Source organism: Pithys albifrons, chromosome Z (assembly GCF_047495875.1).
Source record: "Pithys albifrons albifrons isolate INPA30051 chromosome Z, PitAlb_v1, whole genome shotgun sequence".
In the NCBI taxonomy this organism is placed as follows: Eukaryota; Metazoa; Chordata; class Aves; order Passeriformes; family Thamnophilidae; genus Pithys; species Pithys albifrons.
In genome coordinates, this window is record NC_092497.1 from 37971362 (window position 1) to 37996701 (window position 25340).

General features: G+C 38.2%; 1 protein-coding gene across 4 annotated transcripts in view; it reads left to right on the forward strand.

Moving 5' to 3' along the window:
• The window catches only part of SNCAIP (synuclein alpha interacting protein), an 89599-nt gene that overhangs the window by 44280 nt on the left and 19979 nt on the right, over positions 1-25340 (forward strand). For all 4 annotated transcript variants that reach the window (XM_071581105.1, XM_071581101.1, XM_071581104.1 and 1 more), the window contains 5 exons: positions 9166-10028; positions 11481-11660; positions 14302-14415; positions 19102-19227; positions 24487-24656. In XM_071581105.1, coding sequence (XP_071437206.1) covers positions 9166-10028; positions 11481-11660; positions 14302-14415; positions 19102-19227; positions 24487-24656 — 1453 coding nt within the window. The remainder of the gene's footprint in view (positions 1-9165; positions 10029-11480; positions 11661-14301; positions 14416-19101; positions 19228-24486; positions 24657-25340) is intronic.

A 25340-nucleotide genomic window follows, 5' to 3' on the forward strand; every position in this document is an offset into this window, starting at 1 on the left:
ATTTTAATTACATCTGCATTCATCTATTTCCTTGAAAAGGGGTTGGCAGAAGCAAATACAGGCATTGCTGGAAGACAGTAGTAGCTCTGGGGAGTCTGGCAGGGGAAGTTAATTCCCAACTTGATTAAAAGTCTTGAGTGAAAAAGAGGTCTTTAGCACTGATAATATTATCAGCAAAGTGAAAATAGTACTAAAATCAGATTTTTTCTCTCCACTTATCACTTACGAGCTTTGGTGAATAGGAAGTAATACTAAAACCCTTTTATTTTTACTTTGCCTAATCACTGAGTAATCATATAGTTCTGGACAAGACGTTATCACTTTATATAACTGTACAGACTTCTGTATTTGAAGCACCTTGAAATATCGAGAGCTGCATCAGTCAACATCTGATGACTTTTCATAGTTTTTTGATGCAGTCTCCCTCATATTGTAGACCGTCAAAGTAATTTTGCAAATTACTGTTTCTATGTGCTATTTTAATGAAGATAGATTGTATCATAAATCTTTAGTATGTATGGCATTCTTGCTATTTTATATCTGTATTCCATTGTTAATTCAAGTAGTTACATATAGAAAAAGTGAGAGGTTTTAAAAATAACTAATTGAGCTTTCTACCTCGTACTGACTCCTGCTTAGTTAGAGGTCCCATTTCTCCTTTAAAACAGAGGATTATGAAAGTAGATAGAAGAATTAAAAGGTAAATATAAGTAGACCACAGATTAGATATGTCAGGACCATCACAGTCTAAAAACCAATTCTCTGTCAGCTTTGTCTCAGCAAAATATTTAGTTCACTAACAGTTAAGACAAAATTATAGAGAAAGTACGGTTCAACTTTATATGTAGGAAGCCGTTTTCACCAGCAGGATTGGAACAGATTTAAACAGACAGTTCCTCATTGTGGAATTAAGTTTTTTATTTATATGGCTAATAATATGGAAGCTTATTATTCTTTGCCAGGAGATAAATTTGGTAAATAGCCCTATAAATCCCATTTTCTTTTCCCATTTCATGTAAACATGGAATAATAAGGTAGTAACATATGAAAGTGTTTGATTACATTGTTTTCAAATTACTCTAAGCACTTTTAATCCTAGGCAGATATCTATGTTTATGAGTCAGTGTGCTTTCTCAAGCAATTCACGTAGATCTTTCAACAGATTTCTGATGTTTTTAAACTATTTCTGACGGTCTGTAACTTTTTCTCAAGATTACTTGTTCTTTTGAAAAGGAGGTATTAGAAAGTCTGAAAAAGGTTTTTCTAATGTGTAGTTTTTCCTCCTTGAACTCTCACCATCACCTCTCTTTATTGGACAGCAGTGGACAGTGATCTGTATTGGTGGATAAGTCCCGTGGTTCCTCCCTCGCCCTTTTGCAAAATGTGCATGAAAGTCATGTAGGCAGAACAGTCTCGGTCCTGACTCAGAATCACAGAATATTCTGAGTTGGAAGATACAAACAAGGATCATTAAAGCCCGGCCCTGCTCAGCACTACCTCAAGAATAACACCACGTGTCTGAGAACATTGTCCAAACAGTTCTTGGATTCTGGCAGGATTGCTGCTGTGACCATTTTCCCTGGGGAGCCTATTTCAGTGCCCAACAGCCTCTGGGTGAACTTTTTTCCTAATATCCAACCTAAACCACCCCTGACACAATTCTAGGCCATTCCCTTGAATTCTGTCACTGGTCACCAAAGAGATGAGATCAGTGCCTGCCCCTCCTCTTCCTCTCTTGTGGAAGTTGTAACTGCAACATGGTCTCCCCTCAGTCTTCTCTTCTCCAGGCTGAACAGGCAAGTGATCTCAGTCGCTCCTCACACAGCTTGTAACGGCCCTTCACCATTTTCATTGCCCTGCTATGGACGCTCTCTAATGGCCTAATATCTTTCTTATATTGTGGTGCCCAAAACTGCACACGATATCCAAGGTGAGGCCGCTCCAGTGCAGAGCAGAACGGGACAATCCCCTCCCTCAACCAGCTGGTGATGCTGTGCCTGATGACCCCCAGGACACGATTGGCCCTCCTGTCTGCCAGGGCACTGCTGACTCATATTCAACTTCCCATTGACCAGGACCCCCAGGTCCCTTTCCATGGGACTGCTGTCCAGCATCTCATTTCCTAGTCTGTATGAACATCTATAGATGTCCCATCCCAGCTACAGAATCAGGCTCTTTCCCTTGTTGAACTTCATATGGCTGATGATTGCCCAGTCCTCTACTTTGCTGAGGTCTCTCTGCAGGGCCTCTCTGTCTTCAGGGGAGTCAACAGTTCCTACCAATTTTGTATCATCTGCCAACTACTTAGTGTCCCTTTAATTCCAGTATCTAAGTCATTTATGACTTCTCAGTGTCCTTCTTAGGTTTAGGGAATTCTGACTCAGAAAAATTCCAAGGGATCCTTGAAGCCAAGATACGGTTGCCAGTATTCCCACATTACAAAGTGAAATATATATGATTGACAAAAAAGTACAGGCAAATCATGGTTTATCTGCAGTAAACCATGATTAAGGGTAATTGTTTTCTCTACCATCATGCTTCAACATCTTTGTAGATCTTTGTATCTAGCTTAGTAACCACTAAAGTAGACATTAGCTCAGTTGGTTAGAGCAAGGTTGTGGGTTTAAGCCCTATACAAGCCATTCACTTAAAAGTTGGACTCAGTGATTGTTGTAGGTCCCTTCTAACTCAGAATATTCTGTTATTCTCTGATTGTTCTTCTTCAGAGACAGAAAATTAAAGAATGTTGTTTAAAAATGGATCTAGCTAGCTGATTTTTCTGAAATGAAGTGTTAGCCATTGTGTCCATTGATTTCTGGCATTGTTTAATATAGAATGATGAACTGAAAGAGAAATTAGTCATTTATGCTTTTATTATTAAGCCTGAAATTGGTTGTGTTCTTTCTAGGCACATTTTTAAAGGCCACTTGATCAAATGGCTCAAGACATCAGCGAGCTTCACTGAGCCGTGCCATTGCTGAAGTATATTCTGTCATCTGTGATGACTTTTGATTGCCGTCAAATGGATGTTTCAAATGAAGGCAGTATAGTACTGTAGATCTTTATTCACAGAATGATAAGAATAAATTCACCTTTAATGTTCAGCAGTTATCCTTCTGCACTACTTCATTCTCAAAGTAACTACCATTCATAAAATTATTCAAAAGATTAATTTTCTATTTGAGAAAAGGAAATAATCAAGGAACATAAAATTAGACCATTTCTATCTGAAACTCTTGGGTTTTTTGGTTGTATGAGACAGTAAAGTAAAATCTTATTTGGAGGCAGTGTTACATGGCATCTATTTCTTAGCCTGTTGTGCTCTAAGTATCTCCCTGGTAAGTATGTTTGAAGCAGTACAATATTGATTGGATCGTTCCTTGGTAGAATAGTGAAGAATTTTCTATTATGGTAAAACAACTTGTTTAGCTACATATAAACTTTTTTCTAACTCGCTTTCACATCTTCCGTCTTCCTGCTTTATATATTTTGTGCCAGAATGACCTCTTCTGATTTTTCATTAGGACTTTGCTTGTTATCTTCCTGTTACATCCATAGGTCAATCAAACCCACTTTATTGATTTCAAAATTTTCTTTGCATGTCCTATAACCTCTACTTTAGCATGTAAACTTTTGTATTGTTCTTCCTCAAGCCAAGAAAATAAAAATTATTCATTTACTGAGGCTTGTATTAATGTTTCAACACCTGCGAAAATACTTTGTTATTTAAAAGTATATATTCTTTACCCTGTCTACCCTTTCCTTCTTCATTAGAGTGACTTCAAATTCCATTTAAATGGGAACAACCCCCCTCTATTCTCATGGTGTAAGATTGTTCTTTATTTCAGGTTCTCATGCTACAGAAGCTACATTAAAGAACTCTGTGTTCTTGGTAGAAGTTATTGATATGTTAAAACTGTAAAACAGTGCCACCTTCAGTTAAAATTTTGAATCTGAGTTCTGTTCTATTACTAAAACAGCAAATAGATATTCAGAATTGGCTTTGATTATCCCTTGATTTGAGACATCCCTTCCTGTATCACTTGGAGCCCAAGTACTGCTGCCAGTGTGTGAGAAACATTTGTGTTAACAACAACGAGTTTTCTGAAAGTTTTCCTGGTGTAGTCAACACCTTAGTCTGTATTCAAAGTCAGAATCACAATTATTTAAATGGACCTGGAATTAATACAAGTGTTAAGTTATTCAAGAGTCATATCACAAGGAAGAAATCCAGGGATTTCTTTCACATGACAGTAGAACTCCAAATACAAAACATACAGACTTGCTGCAGGCCCCCTTCCAATATTACATGAGCAAAATGTTGACATACTGCATTTAAAAAATGTGGGTAGTTGTCAATGCTATTCCCAGACTTTCTTAATGAAAACCTTGCCAGTGTTATTTTCATTATACTCAAGATAATTTAAAGGTATTCTGATGTTTGCCATTAGATTGTAAATATCACAGAAATTACCTGTAACACAACAGGGTAAAGTTTCACCTGTGCATGAGGTAGAAGTGATGGTTGGAGAAAACCCAAATAGTTACCCTTTAGTGCTGCAGATGCTTGTATACCAGATAAAACTCCCCTTTCACCTTCCCATGCTCTAGACATAGAGATGATGTTGAAAAATGCTCTGAAGTCAACAGATGCTTCCAATTGGAAATGCTACAAGGATCTTCTTTTAGCAAGTCCAAGGCCAATTTTGATTCCTTAAAATAGAGTCAGATAAAGCAATTAAATTGCAAGAAACACTGCTTCATAGTTGTCCCCTTTTGCCCTCAGTAGTTCTAGGTCATCTGTAAGCAGATAAGTAAGTACGTAAGAAAATTAAGTAAGTAAGTAAGTAAATAAGTAAGTAAGTAAATAAGTAGCTAGCTAGGTAGCTAGACAGATAACTAGATAGATAGATAGATAGATAGATAGATAGATAGATAGATAGATAGATAGATAGATAATAGATAGATAGATAGATAGATAGATAGATAGATAGATAGATAGATAGATAGATAATAAGTGAACTCACAGGCCTCTTGATTCACATTTTACATTTTCTCAAGAAGAACACAGAGAACAGTATATGGTTAGGAAGTACTGCAAATTTGAACTTTGCAGATTTTTTCATCAGTTAGTTTCTTTTGTGCCAAGGAAACGGTTTGGCACTTTAGGTCTATCAGACAGCACAACACTTCTTTAATGATGTGAATGAAGTCTGCAGTTTTAGATTCCTCTCTTTGTTTTGCTTCAGCAGCACAATGATGGGATTATCCAAATCTCATATTAATGAATAAAAGTTAAGGAAATAATTTTGACAACATAGTTGGGGGAAAAAAAATGTCACCGTTTAGGAGTATACCTGAATTACTTGTCAGATTCTGGAATCAAGCTACCCGCTCCACATTTTAGCCTCCTGTCTTAAACTCAGACCATCTTTTACTGTTGTTTAAAAAAGAATCAAACAGTATTTATTTGACCCAAACTTTTAATGGCCCCTGCCTGAGTTCATAAGTATGGAAGGATGAGCATGAAGCTTTTCCTCTAGAGCAGCTGTTTAAGACAACTCACATAACTCCTGCTGTGCTGGTGCTTTGGAGGCCATAGGCAACACTTGCTTTTGCTTCTTCAGGGAACGATCATATGAAAGCAGATTGAAAGACTTTTGAGCCATGCACTGGTCCACTCTGGCCTGTGGTTTCAGTGTGGTGTAGAGGGAAACCATGCTGTAACTTTCTAAGGACTGGTGCAGCCTTTACAATGCCTAAATAGTAAATAGCATGAAGAAATGCTGTGTCTACCAGTCTTTCTTTGTTCCTTCCTGCTCTGTGGTTCTATGCTATATTCTAATCGTTCATTAAAGGCAGCATAAATTCGTCATCTCAGTTAAGTGTATGTTTTTAAGGCAGTAAAAAGCTGGCTAACTGATTTTGGTGTTCTAGTTTGTTTTCTGGAAAAGCAATGTTTGCAAAGGAAAGTTGGGAAGAAAAACAATGAAAAATGGGAGAACCGTACTCTGCTCTAACTTTGATGAAAGGAAAAAGAAATACATGACTTCACAATTATACAAGACAGATTTGTAACAAAAATCATTGCTGCTTTGCAGTGTCCAATTTTACAATTTTGTCATCAGTAGTTTATGTAAATACAAGTCATTAAAGTTAAAAAGTGGAGAAAGTGAAGCAACAAAATAAATGCAAGCTTATATAAAGTGACGACAAACAAAATGTTGATGCCTTTTCCTCTGTCTAGACCCCTGTGTTGAAAGCAGTGTTTTCATAAAACTCAGACAGAATTCATTTCCATACTGAATGCTTAATAGTTCCTGTCAGAACTAAACAGCTGGGAAACATATGGTATCCATTTCCCTGTATCACTTGGAAAAAATTTCACATGTAAATAAAACGAACATAAAAGCGTAGGCCTTTGAACCTAGGATCTTATACAATACATAAATAAGTCAGTACAGTGCATTCTTTGTATTGGCCCACTAAGTTACATGCCTTTTGATTATTATTATTTTTATTTCTTCTTTGGAAATGTTTTCTTAAGAACTTCCAAAAGTATTAATGTCATTTTCAGACATCCGTATCTACTAAGACATACTAATCTTTCACTTCTGATATTGATGTTGCAGAGGAAGTGTATATATCTGTTTCCTTAGGAAGGTGTTCATGGCAAATTGTGTGTTTTGACCACAAATTAGATCCCACTGATATGCAGTTACCACATGTTATAAATCTGCTTTGTTTAAACAGTGTTCTTGACTTTCAGAATGCATTAACTCTTGGTGTACATTGAAAGGAGCATAGTGACTGCCTAAAGGCTTTAGAGATTTTACTGCTGTTCCTCAACTGTAAATAAAAAAAGAAAGAAAACTCTTTGCCAGAGTTCCATGATTATGGAGATTATAGATATCACCATCAGGACTATGTGAAAGTGTGCAAGTTCAGTAGGATTGAGTTCAAGTTCAGTAGGATTAAGAGTTCAGTTGACTTGAGCTCCCATCCTTCTGTTAAGTCAGATTCACTGGTCAAACTGTTTCCTGCAGTGCACTGAAATAATTGTCTGAAAGGTTCAGAGCTATAGTGGGGAGTGTCTCTGTGTACAGGTTATACATATAAGGAATGGAAAATTTGACAGAGAAGCCCAACATAGAGAGGAGAAGTAGAAAAGAAAATATAATACTTAAATAAGTAGGCTTAACTTTTAGGTCAGAGAATCACAAAATTGTTTAGGTTGGCAGTGTCCACTTGAGATCATCTAGTCCAATGCTTCAGTAGGGCCAGCTAGAGCAGGTTAAGCTCAGGAAGCCCAGGATTGTCCAGTTGAATTTTCAATATCTTCAAGGATGGAGACTTCACACAGTGTCTGGGAAACTGTGCCAGCATCTGACTAGCCTCACAGTAAAAAAGTGTTTTCTTGTGTTCAGATAGAATTTCATATGTCTGTGGGCACCATGGAGAAAGACCTTGCTCTCCGTTCTTAATGATGAAATTCCTCTTAACTCTTCTCTTCCCCAAGCTGAACAATTCTAACTCTCCGTTGCTGGTTGTGGCATTCGACTTACAATATCTGGAATGGAAAAAGTCCTGTCAGAAGTGAACTTGTGAAGAAAATGAAGAAGCTATCTCTAATGCCTTAAAGTCTGAGTTTTTAAATATTGTTTAAGTGTACAAAATGGGGTCTATTGTTCTTTTTGCCAACTCACCCTTCTCCTTCCCAAAATCCCCTGAGATAACTGTTATCTCACCCCTGAGGAATGTATCTGATGTTCTGGAAGGAAGTTTCAAGAAGTATTTCTATTGGATGTTATTTACTCCTTTCTATTGGTTGTTAACTCTATTTCTATTGGCGCAGAACCAAATCCCCCTTTGCTTACTATTGGTAACTTTCTGATCCCCTCAAAACCCATATAAACCCTCACCCTTGAACAATAAACTCTCTCTCTCATCCCTCTCCTGTGGTCTCTGCGTGGTCCCTGTGGGCTCCTCCCTGGGGACCACGTCGTGGGGGACAGCCAGGGGGAGCACATCCCTCTAGGTAGTCGGTTAGCTCCTGGACCTAGAGCCCCACTCAACCGTTGCAGCTGGTCATATGAATTTCCAGCTCTTTTATGACAAATATATCTTCCAGAGAAAATAGGCCTTAAAAGTCGAATTTTTGTTACTGTTTTTAAATCCAATAAAATTTTTTTGCTAACTCTATAGTTGCCCTCACAGAAAATAATCCTACTCTTAATGATACATCTCCATGCAAGGTGGAGTGCAAACTAGCATAATTGGACAGAATCTCTCTAAATGCCACTAGGCTGTTACTCATAGGATAGGTAAACGATGGAAGGGACCACAGTGGGTCATCTGATCCAACCCCCCTGCTCAAGCAGGGTCATCCTAGAGCACTGCACAGAATCGTGTCCAGGTGATTCTTGAATATGTCCAGTGAGGGAGACTCCACAAGCTCTGGGCAGTGTGTTCCAGTGTGCAGTTCTTCCTCATATTCAGATGGAACTTCTTTTCTGCCCCTTGTCTCTTGTCCTATTGTTCAGCACCATTGAGAAGAGCCTGGCTCCATCCTCTTGACACCCTCCCTTCAAATACTTACATACATTGATAAAGCCCCCTTTCAGTCATCACTTCTTGAAGCTGAACAGGCCCAGCTCCCTCAGCCTTTCCTTCTAGGACACATGCTCTAATCCTTTAATCTTTGTTGTTCTCCACTGGATCTGCTCCAGGAGCATCATGTCTCTTTGTGCTAAGGAGCCCAGAACTGGACACAGCATTCCAGGTGAAGCTCACCAAGGCAGAGTAGAGGGGCAGGATCACCTCCCTCAACCTGCTGGCAGTGCTTTCCCTAATGTACCCCGGGATACCACTGGCTTTCTATGGCTGCAAACACTCATTCCTGGCTCATGGAGAATTTGTTTTTGTGGTCGTCCATTACTTGATTAGAAATACTTCAATTATTGCAATGTATGTCCCGATGGAAGAAAGTTTCTTTTCTGGAGTGTTAAATTCTTCAGCTGTTTTGATAGAGATGCCATTAAATCTGCTTAGATATGAATGTGGCATTCTTTCCACTGTTTGGCCAGGTATATTTTTAAAGCATGATATATCATGTCACATGTCAGGTAGCAATCGCTTCTAAATCAAATTCCTCTATTTTTCAAGTTTCCAGCAGCAGCTGGAACTGTGGAGTGTCAACTCTTCTGGGAAGTGCACAGAAACCAGCAGGAATTGCAGATGTCTGCAATAAATTCAGACCAGTGAAGAGGGTTTCCCCTTTAAAACATCAGCCAGAAAGCTCTGAGAACAATGAAAGTGACGACCAGAAGAACCAGAAGGGAGAATGCCGGAAAGGCAGTGATTCTCAATGTGCACCTCGAAATGATGACCAGAGTCCAGGAGAAGGAGAAAGCCTTAAAAGCAAAACCATTGAACCAGCTGTTCTGCTTGGGGAGCTGGAGCACTATGATCTGGATATGGATGAAATTTTGGATGTGCCTTATATTAAATCAAGCCAGCAACTTGTTCCTTTTACAAAGGTAGCGCCTGAGAAAAAACTTTCGAGTGTGTGCTCAGCAGCGAATGGTCTCAGTGGCAAGAGCTGCTCTGCAGGGAGCACGGAGAGCTCGCCTGCTGGCGGCACACAGTTCTGTGTGCTGTCTCCTGTGAAAGGCTCTCAGCTGAGAAAAACACAGCCTGTTGTCCTTGATCAGCTCAAGCATTCGGCAGAAGAATTAGAGCTTTCCCAGCCTTTAGTTAAGTGTAGCTTAGTCCATGAATCTGAAGCTCTAGGCAAGGGCTTCCTTAGCAGGACTTTTATTGATCCTCATGCCCACAAAACTGAGAAGAATATGCCAAACTGCCACCAGAGGACGTTCCACCTGCAGCTGGCAATGGCAGAAAGCAAGCAGCTGGAGGAACTGAGTATGAACTGGAACAGTGCAGGGGCCCCAGAAGAGAAGAATGAAGAAGTGAAAAAAATTAAGAGCATCTTAAACATTGTGAAGGAAGGCCAAATATCTTTACTGGTAAGTATAATCTTTTTCATAAAAAATTTAGAATAAAAATGGTCTATGATGTGTAAGCCAGCTAAGTTGATTACATGAATACTTTGAACCACTGCCATCTTTATCTTGTACTCTCCTTAGAAATGAAGCATATGGGCTTTCAGACATTTTAACTACTGAAATCACTAAAATATCAAATTTAAATTCTAATCGAGTTTTGCTTTCACAACATTTGTGGGTGACTTTGCTAAATTATGGCTGATTTACCTCAGTTATTATTTAGATGTTGATGCTGGGAACAGAGGGGCTCCTGTTGTATTCTGATTATTATTCAGGAGTGTTTATGCTGTCTTGTTGCAGCAGCATTCTCAGGCAGGAGCTTTCTCTAAAGCCTTGTTGGCCTCTGACCCATATAAAGTTTTTTTAGTAAATTCTAGCACTGTGATCAGACACTGTCAGTGATGGTTTCCAAAGTAACTGGTTGTAAGTTAGCACAAAGGAGCAGAGCATGTGATCTCCACACAGAACAGCTGGTGGAGGCACAATGTTTGTATGAGAACTGGTTTTGTTGCATTTTTGTTTAGCGTTTCTGTTGCCAGTCTAGCTCAAGCACAAAGGCATGCTATTAACATAGAAGCAAGAACAAAGGAAGATATTCAAAACTAGACAAAGGCAGAAGAGGCTATTAGAGTGCTCATTAAGAAACAAAAGCAAGTTAAATTCACCCTGGTATAGGAATTGAGGGATAAAAAAAAGAGATCATAGTACGTAGGTAGATGGAAAGAAAATACACATTTTTTTTCAAACAGGATGAAGTAGACTCATAAAAAATTCTCTGGCAAGTCTATACAACTCTAGGAACTTAATTACTACTCCTTAACTCTGTCTTCTGTTTTCCTTTTGGAGTTTCCCAATCCAGTTGTTTTGTCTGTAAATTAGAATTGGGCTAAATAATATATTACATCATGGTTGTGTAGAACTTCGGGTAAATATTCCAACTATAGTTTTCTTGGAAACACGTAATCACATGAAAGTCTTCTGTCATGTGTTTTAACTACATTTTAAATTGTGCTTAGCACAAGCTACTACTTCAGAAGTCATGAATGTTTTATCATCAGAATAATGCCAAAAAATAATAAAAAAGAAATTATTGAAGTGTGGGTATTTTTGCAGCTACCTCATTGACCAACTAGTGCAAAGACTTAAAGCCATTCAAGATCTTACACCATTGTATGACAATTGCATGAAAAGGAGAGAAACTACATAGTGCATCAAGCCAGTGAGCATCCTACCTTTCTCCTTTGCTAATAGTGGCCAGGTTCTGTATAGTGAAGTGAAAACCTCTGGATTTTGACTTAAAAAAAGAACTTGCCTATAGGGAAACCTCTTTGTATTTGGCTTGTTTGTAGGACTGTGAGGATAATTGTATCATTTTATCCTTAGTTCTGTGTAACATACTGCTTTTTTTAACAGCCTCATTTAGCAGCAGATAATCTGGATAAGATCCATGATGAATGTGACAACAATCTGTTGCATGTAGCAGCATCAAAGGGACATGCAGAATGCCTGCAGCATCTCACTTCTTTGATGGGTGAAGACTGTTTGAATGAACGAAACATTGAGCAGCTAACTCCAGCTGGATTAGCAATAAAGGTAACAGTCCCTTTCTCTACTGTAATGAGGCATAAAGGTCATTTGGTTTCATCCTGTGATGGCAGTAAGAAATTCATCCAGCAGGAGAACAAAAAAACTGTTGGCTGGTACTGGATAAGCAAATTAAAATCAGTATATGGGATGTATAGTATGTTATCCAGTGTATAACATTGACAATTTATACATTGTTGTCAGTGCATACACAGTAGTTTTTAAATAAGTCAACTGATTCTAAAGAATATTTGTTATTGTGCTGGTTTAAAGGTAATGAAATGAACCCAACACAAAAGTGATTATAAGTCAGTGTTCCAATTTAATAACAATATTACAATAAATGCAATGGCATAAAAAGAAATTGGTTTTAACCCACAAAACCCAGAAGTACAACCCAGCACCCTGGGCCACAAACACAAAGGGGTTTTTTAGCCCCTATGCTGAACCCCACATTATTCTCCCAAAGTCCAAAGTAAAAGGAAGTGAAAAACCTGTTTGCGCAGCTGACGTTGCAGTCTGGTGAAGAGTTGTCATCACAGTCTGGTTGAAAGTGGTGGTCTCCTGCTGTCGGTGTTCTGGTCCTCCTCTGGATCCAACAAGTGGTTCCCCGAGGTCTTCCAACTCCCAGATTATGGACCCTCAGGTCCAGGTGGGAGCACCCAGTACCTCCCCCAGGGCAGGGAGTTCCACAATGGGAGATCTGACTCTGTGAGTCATGGGGTATTTTGGACTTGTTGATGGCCCATTAGCAGACATGCTCCCTTAGGCTGGGTGTGAAGGTGCTAACAATTCCCTGGAGGGGAGTTATCACAGCTCCTATCTCATAGGTGTCTTTCACACCCAGGTCACAACCTGAGGAGTCCAGTGTGCCCTGAGCAGCTGCTGCAAATGATCCATTCTTAACAGTTCTTGGGAAATGAATAGAGGGTATAGGATTTATAGCTTTGGTCGCCCCCACACAGTGATAAACTGGTCCCACCTGCTGAACTAGGACATTATTTTTAGCAACTTTCATTTAACTCAAATTCAGTTGTTTCTTTAGGATTCATGGCAGTTAAGATAAGTGTGAGATGTTTACAAAGCATAAAAACACCTGGAGATGACAATTCTTGGCTGTCTAGAACATTTGTATCAGAGTTAAAATGTATATGTTACAGAACAATCTGTTAAAATCTGCAAAAATTAATGTCAAACTTTACAGAAAAAAACTTATTATGTGGGAAAATATGAAAATTCAAGGTGTTACTATACGAAAATAAATCACAGTGGTGTACAGGAAGGCTAACAATGACCATAGTGCTTCTTTTTCTTTAGTAAGTGAGATTGAATGGTTGAGTGTCATTCCTTTTAGCCTTGAGGAAGAAGAAAAGGGATGAAATATAGTACAAGAGTTTCTGTTTCTTCAGAGGTTTTATGGTTATTTGCTTCTTGGGAAAAGTTTAGAAACTGAGAAAGGACTGATGGATTCTGACCTGCAGTTTTGCCCAAGTATTCCTAATGATGACCTGCATGACTGGGCTTCTCCCAGATAATTTCAAAGTTTTGTAAGAGTCTTTAAGTAATCTGGCACAACTAAACTTTGTAGCTCTTGATCCTTACTGCCAGCATGATTTTCAACACTGATGCAATGGCTTTTATTCTTCTTGCCATTGTAACTCCCATAATGTTATACTATGTGCGGTGTACAGCTTTTTTCCACGAGAGTGGTGACTATCAGAATGAATGAAAACATAAACTTTATTGCAAGAGAATTTCAACAAATTAGTGATGATAACATTTCCCAGTAAGAAATGAACAAATTAAAACTAGTTATTTTGATTTGAGACACCTTTCTGACCTCTAACTCTGAGATAGAGACTGAAAATGGAGTGTTATGTTGTGACCAACCATGCTGTTATATTATGGAATCACAGAATCAGAGAATGTTTAAGGTTGCAACTAAGTAAGAGCGGGCCAGAACACAGGTCATGCCGAACTGCATTTACCAGTGTATCATCACTGAAAAGGGGCTGCAGCAAGAGCAGCTGCTTAAAACTCTTGCCTTTACACTGGGCTGCAGACATCCTTTGAAGAAAATGTTAACCTGTTTCCACAGCATCTACATCCTACTTCATAGTAACCTGCAGACTACTAGGAGTGTGCATAGCAGCTTGAGAATCTGGAGACAAGGCTGTAAAAGGTGTTCAGATCAAGAACCATCTGCTTATGTGTTTGCACAGTACTGGGCAGAGGTCCTAATTCATCAGGTTTAGGCATTCAGCTACTACTTACGTAAGAGTAATTTAAGAGACATACATTTAATTGATGTTCAATGAAAACTGGTTTGTAGGTAGACTGTTCATTCTGTAACAGCAAATAATCTTATTTCATCATTGAACATTGCTGAATTTCCTTGTTGGAAACAGAACTACATTTTTCCCTGAACAATGTAAGAGCAGGTACCAGATTACCCCTTTCAGTGTAATAAATAGTCAAATATAATTGATCCAGGACAACAAGATACAGGTGTCTATCATAAAAGCAGACAAACACATTTTTAAACAAACTGGAAATTCATAACTTTTTAATAATTCTGATAAGCTTTTCTCTGATTAGAATGTGTTTAGAGTGGAAACAGCTGAAATTGAAATTGTTTTTACTTGTTTAGAATGGTCAACTGGAGTGTGTTCGGTGGATGGTGAGTGAAACAGAAGCTATTGCAGAACTCAGCTGCTCAAAAGACCACCCAAGCCTTATTCATTATGCAGGTTGCTATGGCCAGGTACAACTTTCATTTATCTTTTCAAAGAGATTACTTAAATGCTCATATAAGAGTAATTTTAAAGCATGTGTATCATTTTATGGCTTTTCCCACTTAATATGTGTACTTTTTTTTTCAGGGTTTTCCCTCTTAAGTTTTTTATTTGGTTGTTTTTTTGTTTTCAAAGCTTTGAGTGATGGCTAGGAGAACATTAGCTGGCATATTAGGCCAACAAATAAATTCAAGTACATCTAGAAAGATTAGTTGTCGTGATCCCTAGAAGACTCATAGGACACATCAGGAAAGCAGCAAAGATTTTAGGGTAGTTCACATTATCTCTCCAAGAGAGACTAATCTCAAAAAAATTTTGCAAATTGTGGCAACTTAGGAATTCAGTATATTGACAGTGAAGTGTGGTGAAACTTGAACATCATCTGTCTGTCTCTAGCCTCTTTTATTGAGAACTACATACAAAATATGTTGTAAACAATCCTGTTTCACACCTAACTTATCTCTAAATATAATAATAATCAGAAACCAGTGAAGTACAGCATTCTAGTGCTTTGCTAATGTCTGGAGGAACATTTTTAGTCTGTATAGTCTGTTTTTATCTTAGTAGACCTTGCAATAACTCCCCTTCAAAGGACCTTCTCCATGATCTAGTATGCAAAGAATAGTGATTTGTTATTCTTCTCTATCCTCATTGGCATAGCCAGTTTGGCCTGTAAACCCAGCACTGAATATAGGGAAGTTGTGAGCCAGATCACAACCGGTTTCGAGAAAAGTGGTTTTGCTACTGAGGAGAAAAAGTTTGAAAGAGAAAGTTGCATGTGAACTTAAACTTAAATTCATATCTTCACTTGATTAGTCTAATTTTGTCCTCTGTAAAGATACTTATGTAAACTAAATCTAAAGAAACTTTGGGGCTTTTCAGTGAGCTATGCTGTCTACTGCCAGAAACAGATCTGGCACATTTTATCTAGATTCTTTTCAGAGCAGAACGGAAGCTCTGCTGGTTGAGAAACACCAGATACAATCAGCAACCAATGAAATTTGAAAAGGTGATATATACATTGCTGCAAAATTTTCTTAGTTAGCTGAATGCCAAAGAAAGTTCACATGTAATGTCAATTATCTTTTTTTTAATAACCCATAAACAATCTGCAAATATGAAGGAATGTTGAGGCTGAAGGAATGCCAGACTATCTCACCCAACTGTGTTAAGAATTAAAAAACTTCAAGAAATTTAAACACTTAGTTGGCACTGTCCTTGAAGTTTTAATTTATTTTACCATTACTTACACTAGAGATAATCTGCGTAAACACTGGTCTTGGCAGAGTTACAGGACTAATATTTTTACAAGGAAGACATGTTTTTAAAACACTCAGTCCATCCATTGTTTCCCCAGGCATTATAGATATGTGCACCATATTTTTTTCAACAATTATAATTTAGAATGACCAGCAAAGGTGAGTTCATAGCAAAGCTCCTGTGTTAAAGGTCATCAAACCACAATCATAGCCTGACTCCAAAATCATGTCAGCAATATTGTATTTTTCCAATGACAGAGGGACTACATTAAGTTGATCTGATGGAAGAGCACAAGAGCTTAAAGTCACCCTGTAGCCTGGTCACCATACCTCTTTGCAAGGGTTTCTTTACGCATGAGATTATGCAAGAAGAAATCATGATTATTGGCAAGCCTCTTCATGCTGGACATAAATCATGAGAACGCAGCATACCAGCTGTACCTGGCACAGGCACCATGTCACAGGAAGATGCTGCAGTCATAGGTACACATTATCTGAGTTCTGACTAAGCTTCACAGGGCTGTCATTTCTTTCCAACAGGGATGTTGTTGGTAGTATGGACTGCAAAAATAGGAGGGAATGCGGAGAGTTTGTGACTCGATGGTGATACAGTGCTGGAGAGCACAGTGGAAAGGAATGTATGACATTCAGATACACAGAGGCCTAACTAAACATTTTTTTACGCATCAGCATGTTTGTGTGTCTGTCTAATGTCATTTTCACAAGAGTAATGAGTGGTTTTCACTCACTCCTACTCCTCTACCATGAAGGGATAGTGGTAAGGGTTTAATTAACATTATTAAAATCAAGTGATGGGCCTAAGGCTAGCTGTAGATTCAGTATTCTTCACCATACTAATCCTTACATTTGTAGTCCATGGAATGATTTAAATGGTCTTTCTTACTTGTACTTTCTTCCCCAAAAGCCAGCTGATGGAACCAAAATCTGCAGCCTGTCCCACATATTCCCAGAATCTTTTTATAGACAGGTTTGAATTATTGTAAGTCTAGAATATGCCAGAGTGATGTTAGTGGCTGCTACATCCTAAGACCATTGTAGGTCTTAAAAATACAAGATACTGAATAATTCATCAGTATTTATTAGTTCCTATTACATAATAAAAAAGAGATAATTTCCCATTGTCTTCATCACATCAATTTTCTTATTATCCTTTCTTTGGTCTGAATAAATTGAGTTGCTCTGAGACCACTTTTCTTGCAACACAAGAGTTAGTAAAGTGATCTGTGGTGTATTTGGATGTATGATGTTTTAATTTTCCCTAGTTGTATGTGAAAAAGATATTTATTTTCTTCTTTTTTGGCTTTTTTTTCATCAAGGATGAATTTGTTTGAAAATATAGTCATTTGAGGGAAACCCAAACTGAGTGGGACTATGACTTGTGCCTGTGATCATTTGATGTACAGCTAGTCCTAAGTACAGATGATTGAATATAGCCTTCCAGGTGCTTGATTTCTGTGTTGGCAAGATAAATTAATAGAAAACATCATTTACTTTATGCTGATTGTAATCATAAAATTAACATTCTGGTCTCTATTATGTTCCAAAGAAATATATGATTTCAAAGCTATAGTTGTCTTCCAGTTCTGCAGAGCAGTTTAGCTAAAATATTTTTCTTTTAATTATTCAAACATATGGGTAATTCATAAGCTAGTGTGATTCTTCTTCATTCCTGGTCAACACCACTGGCATATTAGAACACTGCTCAAGAATCTTTTTAAAGGCATATGTGATCTGAAGGCATCTCTCTATTCTGACTGTCAGTAGTATTGGACATTCACCCAAGGAGAAGTTAAAATACCTATCCCTTCAACCTGTCATAAAAACAAATTTGTTTTTAAAGTGAAGATATGAAGAAGATACTTGTCGGAGGGACTATGCCTCTGAAGCAGTAAGCAGAAATCCAGGTGATTGAATGGGCAGAATCCTTAATCCTTTGGCCTGGAGCTAGAAGAGTCTGTTAATCCCTTCACTTTTCATTGAGGTTAAATTTTCTGAGATACTTTTATACAAAAAAAATTGTTTTATACCCAACCTTCCTAGAATTTTCTTTCCTCATTTTTATTCTTTTTTCTACTTCTTTCCTGCTCAGAGTCCTATACATGCTTTCAATACTGTTTTATTGAGATACACTTAGCTTTTCCAGACCCATGTATCCAGCTGTGGGTGATTATGTACTTATGTGTTACTGAAGCTACTGAGGTGCTGCAGGTTAAGCATGTGAATCAGTGCTTGCCTCAGCAACACTAGAATCTACAAAGCCCTTTTGAACTCGAGCTTCTTTCAGTATTACACATGATCAGTATCAATGGAACATACTAAAAAATACATGTTTACACAAAAAAAATAAGGTAAGAAGTAATTTATTCTTTTCAGCTATTCAGATGCAAAAACTGGGAAGGAAGCTGTGATCAGTTATCCTTTAATGGACCTCACTTTTCTATGTAATCTGTAGATTTATTCTAGATGTTCAATATGTATCATATTCAGTAGGGCAAAATGCAATCTAATCTGGAGAGGCAAGGAAAGTTCCTAGAGAAAAGAAATTTCTTTCAAGTAAGCCTGCTGGGGAAAACAAGAAAGGAAATAAGACATAGTGCACTTATATAAACTATTCATTGTTAGAAAAGGATGCTCAGCTAAATGTTTATTACACCTATATACACACAGAAAAAGTGGTGTTTTTACAAAATGAAGTTTGTACCTCAGTTTTGACTTCCAGACTTTCACTCACAAATTTTTGCAGTCTTAAGTCTCCCCATCCTTCCCAACACTAGGACACACAAATGGTCCATTAGTCAAGGATAGCAAGATTTCCTGTTTCAGTTGTGTTGTCTCTTCTCTAGCCCAATCTCCCAGACCTGGGGAATGGCTATAGATTTGAAGAATCTAATTACTCAACTCTGTGATCTGAGCACACTCCTGTTTTAATTTTCCAAAGAGTCTTGTCAGCTTCAACCAAATTTCACAAGCTGATTTTCAGATTGATATGTGGGTTATTGTGCCTCAGATTTTGTCAAGAACACAACGGCAGGCATGATCTTTATGTATAGTTTCTCAGAATGTATTACAGTACTCATATTTTTCCTACTATATGTCTTTATAAAATTATATTTCATCTTATTTCCTGGGGTGGAGGAATGAAGGGGTGGAGAGGGGCAGAACAAAAAAAAAACCCTCAAAACCAAACCAAACACAAAAAAAACCCAAACCAGAGACCCATAATGCACTAAGTTCTACGAAGTTAAGAGAAACTGAAAACAAGGAATGAATGGATAGTGATAGTAACAGATGGCAGTACCGGTATTCCTCTAGTATATCATTTAGCTTTTTGTTATTTCTTGTCTTTTTTTGACATTTCTTCCCCCCTTCCCGTAGGAGAAAATCCTTCTATGGCTTCTTCAGTTTATGCAAGAACAAGGGATTTCACTGGATGAGGTTGACCAGGATGGAAATACTGCTGTTCACATAGCTGCTCAACATGGCTATCTAGGATGCATACAGGTAGAGTGATAGCTATATCAGAAACTTCTAAACATCAAGCTTGAATGACAACAACCAAAAATTATTATGGGAAATCTAGGTGGGAATAATTATTGCTATTTTAAAATAGACTAGAAGGAGGAATTTTAGACCAGTGGGAGTCAGACTGAAATGTTAGAATACTCTGGATTTTTTATTCTATTCTCAATTATGCTGCTGTAAGTCTAAACTGTTGTATTGGAAGATGAAAGCATGATTATATTGTTTATACTTAAAGAGCTAGTGTGTATGTTTTTGTTACAAAAGGACAGCTGGTGTATATATGTGTATTCTTCTTACTGTTCTGATATTTTCCTTCTGTTTCTTTTTCTGTTGAGTGATTGTAGCTGTCCAGCTCAGGAGAGTTATAAGTTTATTGAAGGATTTACACCTTGAATAAACCATCCTTTTCAGACTTGTCATCTTTGAATGAATCTCTGCTAAACAACGCAGAGTGATGCTAATTTCTACCTAATTCTCAGGGAATCATCTTGGCCACTGACAGCATTATAGTTCTGTTTTAAGAGATGCTAAAAATGGCAATTTGTCTGGCTGTAAAGGCTTATATATCTACAATACTTCTGGGAGCTAGATCTGAACAAAAGAGTTTGAATACCTCTGTCCAGCACCCATGTTCAATGAAGACATATAAAAAAAGCCATAGGGTTGAACCGGATGGCTAGGTCATAGAATCATAGAACCATGGAATCATTAAGGTTGGAAAAGACCTTTGAAATCCTCAGGTCCAAACTTCAAACTGGCACCACTACCATGTTCACCATCAAACCATGTATTCAAGTGCCATATCCACATGGTTTTATGAACACTGTCAGGAACGATGATTCCTCAACTTCCCTGGGCAGTCTGTTCCAATTTTTAACAATCCTGTTATTTTTTTTACCCTTATATCTAATCTAAACCTCCTCTGGTGCAACTTGAGGAAATTTCCTGTTATCGTGGTACTTTTTGCCTGGGAGAAGAGGCCGACCCCCATCTCTCAATGTCCTCCTTTCAAGTAGTTGTGAAGAGTGTTAAGGTCTCTCCTCAGTCTCCTTTTCTCAAGGCTGAATACCCTCAGATGCTTCTCATGAGACTTCCACAGCTACATTCCACTTCCGTGGACTCACTCTAGCACCTCAATGTTTTTCATATAGTGAGGGGTCCAAAACGTATAGTCTCACCAGTGCTGCGTATAGAGGAATGATCACAATCCCTGTCCTACTGGCCCCCCATTGCTGATGCAAGCCAGGTTGTCACTGGCCTTCTTGGCCACCTGGGCACACTGCAGGCTCATGTTCAAACAGCTGTGGAGCCACACCCTGGGCGGCTTTCCAGACACTCTGCTTCAATCCTGTAGCACTGCATGGGGTTCTTGTGTCCCAAGTGCAGGACCTGATATTTGGCCTTGTTGAATCTCATACAGTTGGCTTCAGCCCATCAATCCAACCTGTCTAGATCCCTCTGCAGAGCCTTCCCAGCCAACTTGGCGTCATGTGTGAGTTTACTGAGGGTACACTCAATCTCCTTGACCATGTTGTCAATTATATTGTTACATTAAACAGGACTGGCCTCAGTACTGAGCCGTGAGGAGCCCCACTAGTGACCACCCACCAGCTGCTAACTGGTGGTAACTGCAGGGCTCTGCCATGCAGCCAGTTTTGCACCCAATGAGCGGTACACCCATGCCATACCATAGGAAGCCAATTTATCCAGGAGAATGCTGTGGGAAACAGTGTCAAAGATTTTCCTAAAGTCTGGGTAGATGACATCCACAACCTTTCACTCATCACTTGGTCACAGAAGGGGAGATCAAATTGATCAAGCGAAACCTGCCTTTCATAAACTTGTGCTGGCTGGGTGAGATTGCCTGGTTGTCCTGTACTTGTTGCGTGATGACAGTCAAATTCATCTGCTTCTTGAACTTCCCTGGCACTGACAGGCCTGTTATTCCTTGGATCCTTCTTCCCACCTTTCTTACAGATGGGCACCACATTTGGCAACTACCAGTCGTAGGGGCCTCCCTGGCTGATCACAACTGCTCTTAAATGATTGAAGGTGAAGCAATTTAACTTTGTATTGATTGCAGGTGTACACCTTGTACCTGCAGTTTGTTAGAATCACTAGTCACACGAGTACATTTCAGTACTTGTGTGTACATTTCAGTATATATGTGTTGTCAGCACTTTAAGTGAAAGCTGTTTGGAGAAGAAATAATAACAAAATTATTCCAGGAAATTGCAGAAAGGTATTTGATAAACAAATTAGTCACTGGAGAAAAACAGATAAAAGAATAAATAACCACTTGGCAGAATGGCAAGTAAAAAAATAAAAGTGATAAAGTCACGTTAGGGAGGAGAACATGTCTTAGAAGGAACAGTAATTCTCAGAGGACTCAGATATATATCAATAAACGTACTAGTTCTATTACCACGTATGAACTGATTCACATCAAATTTTAGGCCACTTCAAATGCAGAATATTTTCATTAATCCAACCCTAAAGGAAATACAGCTAGTCAATTCTCATTACCTAAGCTCTTCAGAGAGCTGAATGTATTTGTGCACACTGTTATGTTAAGTCTACAGCTGCAGAACTGCTAATTATTATTATAGCAATCTAGTTATATATCTGGACACAGAGAAGACATAACTCCATAAAAGCCAAATTGAGAATCTCACATAATAAAAAAAGAAAAACAGCTGATACTTGAGCTGAATGAATAGACTTGAAAAGAAAACAAATCAGTTTGAAGGACATGACCTTCTCTGCCTTTTCTCATTGAGGGAACATTATAATTTTTTGTAAAGACGTGAGGAATGGATTCATATGAGAATAAAACAAACAAATCATCACACTTGTGTTGAATCTAGTGGTGTTGTTATTGTGTTGTAGACAATTACTATGATCAGTTGGAAAAAAAATGGTTAGAAGCAATGTTAATGATTTAGTTGCAAGGGAGCCCTGTTGTGGTAGAGGTGTGGTTAGGGTTGCTATACAGTGTGTGTTTGGGGTTGCTCTCTCAACAGTGTCTCATTGAGCTGTACAGTGCATTTGAAGGAAAAATTAGTGTAGATGATTTTGAATAGAGTGGTGACATCTGCAGGCTGTTTTCGTAGATAAAACTAAACCAAAAAAAATGGCTATCCCTGTTTTCCCTGTGAAAAATGTACTTTAAGAAATGACTTAGAATTATGAAGATTTTTATATTTTTGATAAATATACAAATCAGCAAGTTCTTTGTGTTGAAGCCATGAGAAATAAGTCATGAAAATATTTAATGACGATAAAAAAACACAGTGTTAGTAATGTCACTTCACTAACACCCCACAGTCTTACATGTAGTTGATATTTTATTGTACTGTGAAACAAAATAAGCCCTTTGCCCAGTAACCTTTTAGTCTAATTTAAAACAGTGTACAGTGAACAATCTGGTAAGAAGGAAGAAGTGGGGGAGGAGACAGGGAAATTAAAGCAGAAGCACAAAAATGGAGAGTCACTGGCTGTCAGTGATTCTCTGACCCTCTCATTCACTGTGTTAATGAGCAGATAACACTCCTATTAGGTTCCAAACTGTAAGATTACTTTCTGCAAGGTCATAGCTCTCCCATCTTTATTTTCTTTCTTGACAATTTAAACCCATGAGATGCAGTGCAAGACTGTTCATAAGTTTACTTTCTGTATAGTTTTAGCAGACCAGGAAGACCACCATTCCTCTTTCATAGGTCTCTGTGCCTGCTGTTTCGTGGTCAACAAGGTCACTCTAATCATCAGTGGCTTACCAGCTCATCTTGGATAATTCAAGCAAGAGCTCAGCCATACTATTCTTCTTCTGCATGTGTATGTGTAATGTTAATGAAGCTGTAGTTTTTGGGTGTATTATGATTCTGTTCAGAAATTTTTCAAAGTGCTGTGACCAATATGTGTCAAAGCATTGCTGTGAACATTTAGTTCCTGTTTTATGTTCTCCAGTAATGCAAATGGTGTGTAACACTCATTATTACAAACAGATTATAGAGAGTGAAGTCTTGGGCTCAATTCTTTATTCAGTTATTGGGTGTCTTGATATCAGTCTGACGGAACTTACTTTGCACTTTGAACACTCTGTATTCAAGTCCCAGAGTAACTCGAATGTCATGCTCACAACCTGGACAGTTCGCCTGCAGCAAGCTAGGCTTCTCTGCTAGTATTGTGTGTAATATAGGAATATACATCAGAATAGAAGCCATTATTTTTCTTACAGACATTATTTTCTTACTGATACATATTTCAGTATGTCTTCAAGAGAAAAGAGGGACTAATCAGGCAAGTGCAAAGCAATGAGACTTCTTTCAGCATTAAAAAAACAAAACAGCCAGACCCGCCTAAAACTCCAACCAGTCATTGCACAGATCTTTTTCTGCAATAAGAAATTTATGCCTATCTGACCTAAAATATCTACCCTGTCTTTCATATCCAAACATTACCAGGACCTTGAGAATCTTCTGCTGAATATTTTACTTGTAGACGTTTCACTGGGTAGGAATCTGAGAGTTATACCACAAAAGAAGATAGGAAATACTGTAGCAACAACATTCCTAAAAGTTCTAAGGATGAGTTGCAATTCCTTACAGTGCAGAAATCCCAAGAACTACCACACCTGGTAAGCCATTACACTCATCACCATCCACTAAAAGCTGACCAGCACTTTGCTCGGAGCACTGATCTTATCTAGAACAGATGTCCTTTGAATGGCACTTGCCTGTATCTTCTTTTCTAGGTCTGCCGTGTGTAAAGTTATCACAATGTTCTGTAATGCATAGATAGGTGCATCTGAAAAAGTTTATTGTTCTGGTGCCAGAGAGAACCAATAGATGGCCAAATGAAAGTCCTCAATTTTCATTTGATTAGCCTGTATGAATGCTACAAATGATGCTATGCTATGCAAACAAATGAAAACAAATTAATTGAGTAGAACTGTGAGGGGAGAGGAAAGAATAATAATAGAATATTTTTATATCTCTTCTGAACAACAGCTCACTCTTCTATGGTATTGTTGCACCTGAGTGGTAGATTTTAGTGGTATGTTGTTTAAGTTCAAGCTGCATTCAGGCTTGTCAGTGACTGAATTCTAAAAATTATTGGCTTAGGCTAACATTTCAAGCATTTTTTTCAGCAGTGCTTTGCTTCCACCCATTCTTGTGCTGATCAACAGAGACTTACACTTACTTACCCATGTCACTGTTTGCTTTCATATTTTTACAGACACTGGTTGAATATGGAGCAAATGTCACCATGCAAAACCATGTGGGAGAGAAACCCTCACAAAGTGCTGAGCGACATGGGCACACCATGTGTTCCCGCTACTTAGTAGTTGTGGAGACGTGTATGTCATTGGCCTCTCAGGTCGTCAAGCTAACTAAGCAGCTGAAGGAGTAAGTGTTTCATTGCTAGCAGAGTGATTGATCTTAAAACAATACCCTACTTCATCTTCAATTTATTAGCAGTGTCTGTTTTCTGCTTCATATATATGACATTTTCAAGTCATATTTCTACTTTATTTCTCTACTCTTTCCTTCTCTCAAGTATTTGCCCTTTCACGTTTAGCTGCTCAATTTTTCAGCTCTTCTCTTTGTGACAGTTTGCTGTGAATATAGATGAAAGGAGTGGGAAATGAAAACCGGTATGTATGAAGCAATGCAGTCCCTTTTCCCTTTGCATATCTTGCGATCACATCATTACTGATTATGATTTCTATTTGTGTAGAATGCTTTTACATACAGTGATCAGGTCTTCCCAGTTACACTGCTGGGTGTTGATGTTGGGAGGAATAGTAGAAATAGTAGTTGTAAGGGGTTTTTGGACCTGGAAGTTCACCAAAGCCGACAATAGCTACTTAGGAAATCTGTTTGTTCTTCATATGAATTGGTTTTATATTTTAGTATTGTTTTTATTAAATATTCTTTAAAGAGCCTGTTATTTTGAAACACAGATTTTTGTGATTGTTTTCTTTAGTTGTAGGTGCATTTACTGTGACTTACCATGTCAGTAGGTTCATAAGACTCTTAGAAATCATCAGCACTGATCTAACATTGTTCCAATTTAGATACATGATAAGG